The sequence below is a fragment of the Ciconia boyciana genome, chromosome 17 (genome assembly GCF_034638445.1).
Source record: "Ciconia boyciana chromosome 17, ASM3463844v1, whole genome shotgun sequence".
Lineage (NCBI taxonomy): Eukaryota > Metazoa > Chordata > Aves > Ciconiiformes > Ciconiidae > Ciconia > Ciconia boyciana.
The window spans coordinates 13,059,880-13,069,882 of record NC_132950.1 but is presented as its reverse complement, the minus strand read 5'-3'; the positions used below and the strand labels follow the sequence as shown (position 1 = coordinate 13,069,882).

Sequence of the window (10,003 nt, the reverse complement as noted above, 5' to 3'; positions counted from 1 at the left end):
GGCCAGGGGCGGAGCCCGCCCCTTCCCGCCGCCGCCACGACCTCCTCCCGCAGGCACCATGGGCTGGGAGGAGAAGCAGGTCCGCGGGTACCCCGAGTTCGTACAGACGGCGCAGCGCTACCACGGCCGGCCTATCTTCGCGCTCTTCTGCGGCGACAAGGATGCCGAGGGCAGGAGCTGGTGCCCGGACTGCGTGACGGGTGAGGCCCGCGGGGCGCGCCGCGTCCCCGCCGGGGGGGTCCTCGGCGGGCGCAGAGGCGGGCGCGGTCAGGGGCGCCCCGGGCGGCGGGGGAGCGCCCTTCTCCCTCGGCCCTCGCAGGGCCACCGGCAGCGGCGGAGCGACCCCGCGGGCGGGGATGCACTCGGCGCTCAGCCCCGCGGGGACCGCGCTAACTGCCCCGCTCCCGGGCCGGCTGCGCGGGGGGTGGGGGGGTGCCCCTGCCCGCGGGTACGAGCTGCCTCTCTCCCGTTTGCCTGCGGAAGCCGGAGAGGCCCCGGGTGCCCTTCCTGGAACACGTAAGGTGGGCCCCTAGCAGCTCCTGGTGCAGAGCGGCCTCACAACATCCCGCCTCCGCACCCAGCCTCCATTATCGAGGATCGTGAGTGGACTGGGCGAGGGTCAGGGTTCCAGCTCTAGCTGCAGTCACCGAGCTCGTGAATCTGACTGGCAGCGTAGGCTCTGACTAGGAGCTGGCTAAAGCTGCTGCCTCACTAACAAGCTGTCCGTGCTGCTCTCGGTTTTGCTAGCCACATTCCACTGAATGGCACGTAACGTTACACGTTGTTCAGCGGAGGCTGGTAAAAAGGCCCAGCAAACAGAAGTGAATCTTATGATCAGTTAATTCAGCTCTGCTTTATGGGTCAAGAGGCAGAACGGACCTACCAGTCAAGTGTCTGGCAGCAGAATATGAAGGCAGTTCCTCAGAAAACATCGCACTGAACTTTCTGGATCATCTATGCCAGAGTACATATAGCAACTGCTTACCACTGTTCTGATGGGCTTTCATACAGACAGGAGAAAATGATTATTTTTCTTACTTGTTAAAGCAGAAATTGGCCTTTACTCAAAGAGTGGTCTCTTCAATGTTGAGCATAAATTCTGCAAAGCTTGTGGATAACCAGATGAAACAAAATAACAGATCTCTACCTGAAGCAGACAAAACATTAATTAGCAGCTTTGCTGGTCAAAGTAGATCCATGGGATTCTGTAGCACAGTAAAAGTATTAACTACTAATATATTTTAAAAATTACTCTCTAGCTGAACCGGTTGTGAGGAAGGAACTTCATAACATGCCTGATGAGTCTGTATTCATCTACTGCCTAGTAGGAGATAGAGCCTAGTAAGTAACTGTTTTAATGCCAACAACTGATATAACTTTGCTATTCGTGGACTGGAGGTTAACTAACCTGTTGGAACAACTGACTGAACTGTCCTTTTCTGCAAGGAATGAAGCATTTTTTTTGAGTTTTGAGGTCTACACCATCCCTAACATGAACTATCTGCATGCTTATTCTGAGAAGTGGGTTGGGGAGGCGTGAGGCAAAGACCTTTGAGTCATCCTTTCGAAGGAATTTTAACAGGCTAACTTCATACTGCACCTCTACAAGCTGTGCTTAACCCCTTCTTCCTGAACAGCTGGAAAGATCCCAACAATGAATTCAGGAAGAATCTGAAACTAACAGGAGTGCCTACACTACTTAAATATGGAACAGTAAGTGATTTATTGTATGTTCTAGATCTACAGGCATTCAAATGGGAAACTGGCAGGAGCTTATGGCTGTAAATGAATTAGTCATGCATGCTTTCTGACACCCTCTCTTGTTTAAAAAGAGCAGACAATTAGGAACAGCGCTTCTGCTCCCACCCATGCACTCTTCCTGGCTCAAACAGTTCCTCAAGAGAGAACCACTCTGCTTTCTGTATAATGTCGTCTATAATAAACATATAGTAAAGAAAATATGTACATTTTGCATGTAGCGGTTGAGAGGTAGAGAAAATTCTTAGCAACATATTGTTAGCTTCCTGACTTGCAGCTCCTCAAATTTAAAAAAATCCAAATGCTGAGTTATGGGAGTGAAACAAGGTTAAGTGCAGTATACTCTTGATTCAGACTACAGCTCAAGTTTTAACTTGTACATATTATTTAAATTAGCAGTTACTTTCTTAGAAATGCCTCTTCCAAGGCCAGAAAACCCTCAGATATTTTTCAATTATTCTTACTTTGCTTGCTCCACCCCACCCCCGCCCTCCCCAGAAAAACAATTGCTGGAGTATGGCTAATGTTAGTATGCACAAATGGCTCTAGTCTAGAACAGGTTTTTGAATTGCGCCTAAAACATCTTAACTTTTCTTTCAGCCTCAGAAGCTGGTTGAAGAAGAATGTTTTAAAGCAGAGCTTGTGCGTATGTTGTTTACTGAAGACTAAATCCTCCAGTAGTCAATCATTTATGAAGATGTTAATCTCACGTTATTTGCAGTGTCCTTTCAAGGAATCCTTAACCTTTTTTAAAACTTTAATGGTTAATTACTTCAGACTAGTCAAGATAAATGTAATTAAATCCTAGGTCCAAACCTGCCACTAAAATCCTGCAACAAAAAACTGTATCTTTCCTTTCATGTTCAAATAAACTTGAGTTTGCAGTCTCTTTTCAAAGGAGCTGAGCTCATGTTATAAACTGAGAGAGCAGCCTACAATTACTGAAGAGTAAGGCTTAACTGCTAAGTTATACCTTTAATAGTGAATAAGGGGGACCATGGGGTAGGAGAAACAGAAAAACCTGCTTATTCTTCCTAAATCTGACTTTATAGAGCTACGGAACCTGTTAAGATAAATTTTCAGTGCCAGAGATGTTTAATGGCTTATCTGTTCAGTCTAAGTATGATAAGCTGAAGGCTGACAGGCCTGGTGTCACTGATCACATGTTAAGGGTCAACAGTTGCAGTACTTGCTCCTACAAGGATACGAAATATATAATCTGAAATACGAAAATTAAATCCCTGACAGCTGCCAAGATCTACGTTCTTACAATAAAATCTATACAGGAATAAATGACAAATGATTCTCCAGTAGTGCAAGTGTTTACACCTTTTTTTGTAACGCAGATTTTTTTCACTACACATACTGTAGAGATGCCCGAGAGCAACCACTATTTCACTGGCAGAAAACCAAGATTAAAGTAAGCTGACTTTAATGGAATAGATACAGGTACAGCCTATTTCCTTCTGTTGAGTATCTGCAAAGTTTATTATTACTTATCTCTGCTCCACTCCTGCAGTCCTTGTCTCATCACACTTTGATTTCTATCTCTAAAACATGCTGTAAGGAAAACACTGTAAGACCCCCAGCAACAATGATTACCAGGTAAACAGAAATGACAAGTAATAGCTCGGTTTCAAGGCAAAAATCCACAATTTAGATTTTGTACAATATCATCACTTCAACTTTGCTCATCCTGCAGTTGTAAATAGTAGTACATGAGGGAGTTCTTAGCCACACTTTGAGACACATCCTTATTCTCCAGGGAAAATGCCTCCTAAGAACAGACTTATGAGCTGCACTTTGTGTTAGATACTCAAATGTCAGTGCCCTCAAAACTATGTTTTGTTTTCAAAATCAAGAGGAATCAATAACTACAGTAAGTAACGCTGTTACAAAATGGTCCAACAAAATTGTCCATGCTACAAAATAAATTGCAGAAGTAGGTGTTTATCAGTCTTGTATCTTTAAAAAAAGTTGATGAAAGAAAAAAAACACAGTCACTTGATAAATCAAAAATTAAATGCACATACACTCAGATCCAAACCTACAAAGGGGTTCATTCCTCTCTTGTAAATACTTCAACTGACACAAAGTACACCTTATCATCACTCTTCCAAGCATTTCTCATTTTACAGAGGTGTTGTTTTGTTGCTGCTGCTCTGCAAGTGCTTGCTGGAGGCGCATTCTTTTCCGTGAATAGTGCTGCCAGTGAAGAATCTGTTGCTCATCAATAAATTTAGCACACTGAGCATTTACCAGTTCTTTGCGGAAATGTTCATATTGGAGCAGCTCTAACATATGCAAACATTGAGGATACCTGGATTAAAAATAAGCATACTGTAATACAAGTTTTTACAAGGTACACTAAAACTGGAGTCTCCAATAATTCTGCAGTTCATTATTTTGATTTTATTATGTATGTGCTTTATTCAAGTATCAAACCACTTAAGACTGTACATATTCCACACACTGTAACTTAGTAACTTCAGCATTAGACTAGGAAACAAGGAGTCCTGTAACAGTTTATAAATGGATATACATGCTTGCTTAGAGTAGCTTTTCTAATGGCTATAGATTTTACTAAAACAAATATGTAACAGCTACAGTATCTGTTTTCAGAGCTCATTTAAGGAATATAACCAATAACTGGTCTCCCAAAATTTGAAGGATTTTGCACACTCACAAAAACGCAAAGTCATCCTTTGTTTCGTGTAAGCATCAACAATGCAAAAATCACTCTTAACGTGTGCTTACTGGGCCTATCTGAAGTAGTTTTGTACCATCATGGTCAATAGTTTTATTTTAAACAAATGGTAACGTGCAGATACAGGCCACAAAAGGAAGATTCCATGCATGACTCATGAAAGACAAGTTTTATACTTTTGTCTATTCTTGCTACATCTGGACTGTTGGAAACAGGAAAATTTATGTTGCATATAAACACAGTGGGGAAGACAAAGGTAAGGTTACAGGCAGAAGTCAAATACTGACATGCTGCTGTACAGTACATAACAAAAGGTAAACATCAAATCATTAAAATGCAGAAACCCAAGTGATTTTAACACTTACTTCAGGTATTTTGCATATTCAGGTTCTTTCCAATAAAGTAAATATTTAAGATAATTTACAAAAGCTTTGTCTTTGAAGTAGCCTCTTTGTGCAAGAACTGAAATAAAATGACAGATAAGGAATTGTCAGTTACAGATGCGTGAAAAAATCTGCCAAACTTGAAGAATATGTATTCACAAAACTATACAAAGAGGCACTTTAGTCAAAACTTTATCATTACAATCAAATTTTGATAATTCAAAATGAAACAAACACAGGGAAAAATGTATTTTATGTCAACATACTAGGCATAATAAACTAGTCTCATCTCCCTTACAGTATGTATCTTTCATACAACAGCAAGGAAGAGAACAGCTTTTTGAAACAGGAAATTTTGACTGTAGCATCAAAATTGGCAGGGAATTCAAGGGAATTTGGTATAGTACCTGAAAACATTATTAACGTTAATAAAATTCTGTTTTCAGATAAAGGAATATTGTTAACTTGACCGTAGTTTTTAACTACAGACTTGAACTTATTTTTTTCTCCACCAGACAGATGTGTATTTTTTTCATTTCAACCAATAAAACATTTTGCATTTTAAAAAAACCCCACTTGTTAGAAATCTAGACAAATTATTTACAGACTACCTTTATGCTGTGAAAGACCCATTCCCTTTTCTTTGTTTAGCCCTCTCTCTCCGTGTTTAACATTACCAGTAATAATAAACACCATTAAACTATATTTGTTCCTCAGGATCCTGATATTTACTTTTAAGTACTCACAGTTGAGGTAATTTGGATTTGCCAGACATTGGACAAACTCTAACTCCAGCTGGAACCGAAGTCGATTTCCTGTATCATCTGATACACAAGAAAAACAGTAAGAATTGGACCCACACAATAGATTTGAAAGTAATTTTCTCAGTTTGAGCCATACAAATAGAGATAATGTGTTTAAACAGGAGAAAAAGCAGTAACTCCCCATAATAAATACAGATTCATTTAGCAAAGCCTTCATTACATGAATCAGTGTTGAGCCTCCATAATAAACACGCTGGGGGGTTTTTTTGCAGCCAATTGAGGGCAAAGAATGGAGGAATGCCTGCTGACACTTTGTTTAGAGTGAAGGAAAAGGGAAGAGCAAGAAGCATGGAGTATTTGTACAGGGAAAATTAAGAAGGTAAGAACAGGGAACTGCGAACAGCCCACTGAAATCCTAGTTGTATGTATTTTTAAAAGCGGTGTAAGGCAACATTTTTTTTTTTGCAGAAAGATATCTTGATATAGTACACTAGTGAGAATACTGCAATGTTCTCACAGTACAATGTACGCCAATCACTAGTGGTATACTGTTGGGATTGATACGGTATCCAGTGCTGTTTGCCATCTTTATTAATAACCTAGATGATGTGACAGACTGCACACACTAAATAAAACTGGGAGGAGTGGCTGAAACACAGGAGGGTTGTGCAGCCATTCAGAGGGACCTCAACAGGCTGGAGGAATGGGCCAACAGGAATCTCATTAAGTTCAACAAAGTGAAATGCAAAGTCCTGCACCTGGGGAGGAATAACCCTGTGCAACAGGCTGGAGGCCAACCAGCTGAAAAGCAGCTTTGGAGAAAAGGACCTGGGGTCCTGGTGGAGAAGTTGAATATGACCTGCAACAAGCCATTGCAGCGAAGCAGCTCAACAGCCTCCTGGGCTGCATTAGGAAAAGCACTGCCAGCAGGTCAAGGGAGGTGATCCTCCCCTCTACTCAGCACTGGTGGGACTCATCTGGTGTGCTGCATCCAATTACTGGCTCCCTAGGACAAGACAGACATGGACAGACAGGAGCAAGTCCAGGAGACGGACACAAAGATAATTAAGGGAGTGGAGCTTCGTCAGAAGCAAAGAGAGAGGCTGGGAATAGAATAGCAAAGAAAACAAAGAGAGGCTGAGAGAGCTGGGACTGTACAGCTTTGAGAACAAAAGGCTTGGGGATGATCTTATCAATGTGTATAAATATGTGATGTGAGGCAAAGACAGAATCAAACTCTTCTCAGTGGTGTCCACAGAAAAGGCAAGGGGCACAAACTGAAATACAGGAAACTCCTTTCAAAACATGTTTGGGGTTTTGTGGGTTTTTTTGGTTTTTTGGGGGGTTTTGTTTGTTTGTTTGTTTTTGTGTGTGTGTTGTTTTTTTTTTCTTTGTTTGAGTCGCGGTCCCCCTCCCCCCCCCCCCTTTTTTTTTTCCCCACTGTGAAGGTGATTGATTGTAGGAACATGTTGCCCAGAGAGGCTGTGGAATCTCCATCCTTGGAGATACTGAAGACCTGACTAGACAAGGTCCTGAGCAATCCAGTCTAGCTGACCCTGCTTTGAGCAGGCGGTTGCACCAGATGATCTCCAAACGTTCCTTTGAACATGAACTATTCTGAATTCTGCCAAACAGTCCCATCTTGAAAGGCGAAATGTGGAAGAACAGCCTACTTACTTGAACCCAATACCAAATCAAAGCTGGGTACTGACAGTCTTTGCCTGTTCAGCAGTGGTCATAAGAGTTCACTTAATTTCTGCATTTATGCCCATGACTATACGAGCTGGGGGCTACCATACCAAAAGAGAAGAATAAAGAATCAACTGACTTTCTTATTTTTAGAATCACTCTATCAAAGTATCTCCATTTTAAATTTTTTCCTTTTTCAGTATCACTGTATTCTAGAAAAACATCTCTCTTTGCTATTGGTGTAAACAATGTTATTTGATCCAGGTTGGTTATTACAGATTTCCCCTCACCTATTTTCACCATATCACCTGTATTTGTATTAATTTTGAAAATAATTAAATATTTCATTGAGAACATAAGCTCTAGGGGATCCTGACAGAAAAAAAAAATCCATGTAAATTACGATTCTACACTTAAAATTATTTTTTACAAACTACTAAACAGTCATTTTTTATTCTGTTTAAAATAGCCCACACTGCCTTTAGTTCTTTTAATTTTTGTAGCACCAACAAAGACTAAATAAAATACTTTAAGTAGAAGTAATTATTTATGTAATACTTATAAAACTTATGAGATAAAAATGAGGTGATAGAATTTATCAAATTACTATTTGCCATTATATTTTAGCGACAAGTCTCTAATTCCTTAGTGACTCTCTCAAACCTCAAAGCATTTCCATGCTACAGAGAAATGGCTATGTCCTTAAAAAAATAAGAAACTTGAACAGAGAATACAAGAGCGGTACAATGCAAGTTGAGAACACGGGTAACAATACGGGGAACACATAAGTCTTAACCGTCATGAATACACAGCAAACCCTTATTGATGAAAGGCAGGCTCTCGATTCTCAGGTCTGCTGTTACCACTACGGACCACTCATTCACAGGACTTCGAGGCCAGCTTTCAGATCCCAGCTGTTGGCATCGACAGACCTTAACACCAGGATATACATGCTTCTGAAAAGGCTGCATCTAAACACACCTGTCTTTTTCTAAAAAGCTACCCAGGCATAGCAACTAGCCCAGGGCTCGTGGAGAACTGTGAAAACCAATACTCTCCACAGGAATAAAGATGAAGGACAGACTGAGATTGATGGAAGCCTTGTGCTCCCAGAGTTGCAGCTGATTCCTGAATGAAGGGCAAATATTAAAAAAGAGGTCGGGGTGTCATCCGTGGCAAAAGCTATTTAAGAGTTTTGGGAAAGGGGGATTTAGCTCTACAACCACGGACGCGCCCTCTGATGCCCTCTCACCACCTCCCCTCCCACGGTCTCCGGGAGCATGAGGGCCGCGGGCACTTCCAGGAGCCGCACGGACGGCGGTCACGGAGCAAACGACCTGCCGGAGCCGGCCTGACCAGGACAGGAACGGGAGGGCCCGCGGGGCAGCAGGAGCTTGCCCCAAGCCCACCTTCTCCGAGGAAGCGGGCTCAGAACCCGCTCAGCACCTGCCGCCCGCCAGGGCCGCGCCACGCCAGCCCCGGCTCCCGTGCGGCAGGACCGCAGGCGGCCTCTCGCCGGACCGCAAGCGCTCGGCCTGCCCGCCCCTCGCCGCGCTGTCCCGCCGGACCCAGCACGCGGAGCGCCCGGGAGGCAGCGGCAACCGCCACCCCTCACCTGTCTCCATAGCGGCCCGGCGGCCTGTGCCACTCGCCCAGGCACAAGATGGCGGCGGGGACGGCCGCCGCCGACGGACGGAAGCCCGGCGGAAAGCGACACTGACGCACGCTGGGAAGGCGGCGGCGGTTGCCCGGCAACGGGCCGGGCCGCGGCTCCTCGCTCGGTGCCACCGCCCGCGGGGCGGGACGGGGCGCGCGCCCGGGGCCGGCGGGAAGGCGGGGCGCGAGCAGCGCGGCGGGCCCGGGCGGGGGGGCGGGCGGCCGGGCCCGGCGGCGGGGGCCGGGGCGCGCTGGGAGCGGAGCCCGCCGCCTGCCCGCGCCTGTGGTAGTCCGCCAGCAGCAGCTCGGGAGTGGGCTGCAGAGCCACGTACTCTGCCCAGGGAGAGCGGGGAGAGCAGGAACGACCGACCCGGCGCTGCCGTCTCCTCATGCACCGCAGTTCTCCCATGGTAAAGGGAGTTCCTCGTGAAGATTTTCATTCGTCATTCTCAAACGTATGATGAGAGGGTTCCTCATTCTGCATTCGTTTTTAGACCCTGATACAACATCCCTTGGACAAAGGCTAAGTATTCTAAGTTTTCAGTTTCCTAAACAATTAGTTCCATCAGTTTCATGAGGGAAACCTACACTGCTCAGAGGGAGTATTTTCCCCATGACAATATTACACAGAAACATGTAGATCAGATACTCTACATCCGAATTCCCGTGTATAACAGGCATCATCCATTTACTGCTGTAGGTAAGTGAATACTCTTTGTTGGTTTTAAAGTAGCAGGGCATGAAATATCCGTAGTTTGAAAGAATAATCAGAGATTTCAATATCCAAATAAAAACCCAGACTGAATACAGTATTGGAAAAATTCCTCCCTTTTCAAGTTGCTCTGCTGTCCTCTGGTCTGCTGCAGCTCACTTCAAACTTTAAAGTGGCAGAAGTCAAAAATCAAAGTACCTGGAAATCAAAGTGCAAATGCCCGTGTATTTTTAAACGACCAAAGTTCAGTTTCAATCACTTCACTCTGAAAACTTTGCAAGCAAAACAAATGAACCTCTGAAAACTTTACTTACCACCTTTATGTAGCAGTCTC

General features: G+C 44.1%; 2 protein-coding genes across 2 annotated transcripts; one reads left to right on the top strand and one right to left on the bottom strand.

Annotated features, from left to right (window-relative positions):
* The first annotated feature begins 56 nt into the window (after window positions 1-56).
* TXNDC17 (thioredoxin domain containing 17) lies at window positions 57-3,068 on the top strand. The gene is made up of 4 exons (XM_072881858.1): window positions 57-200; window positions 1,260-1,341; window positions 1,638-1,713; window positions 2,359-3,068. The coding sequence occupies exons 1-4, from the start codon at window positions 59-61 to the stop codon at window positions 2,425-2,427; spliced, it is 369 nt and encodes a 122-aa protein (XP_072737959.1). The 5' UTR covers window positions 57-58; the 3' UTR covers window positions 2,428-3,068.
* A 620-nt stretch (window positions 3,069-3,688) lies between these two features.
* Window positions 3,689-9,086, bottom strand: MED31 (mediator complex subunit 31). Its single transcript, XM_072881857.1, has 4 exons — window positions 8,917-9,086; window positions 5,595-5,672; window positions 4,831-4,927; window positions 3,689-4,078 (listed from the first exon to the last, which is right to left on the bottom strand). The coding sequence occupies exons 1-4, from the start codon at window positions 8,924-8,926 to the stop codon at window positions 3,886-3,888; spliced, it is 378 nt and encodes a 125-aa protein (XP_072737958.1). The 5' UTR covers window positions 8,927-9,086; the 3' UTR covers window positions 3,689-3,885.
* Window positions 9,087-10,003: the final 917 nt, after the last annotated feature.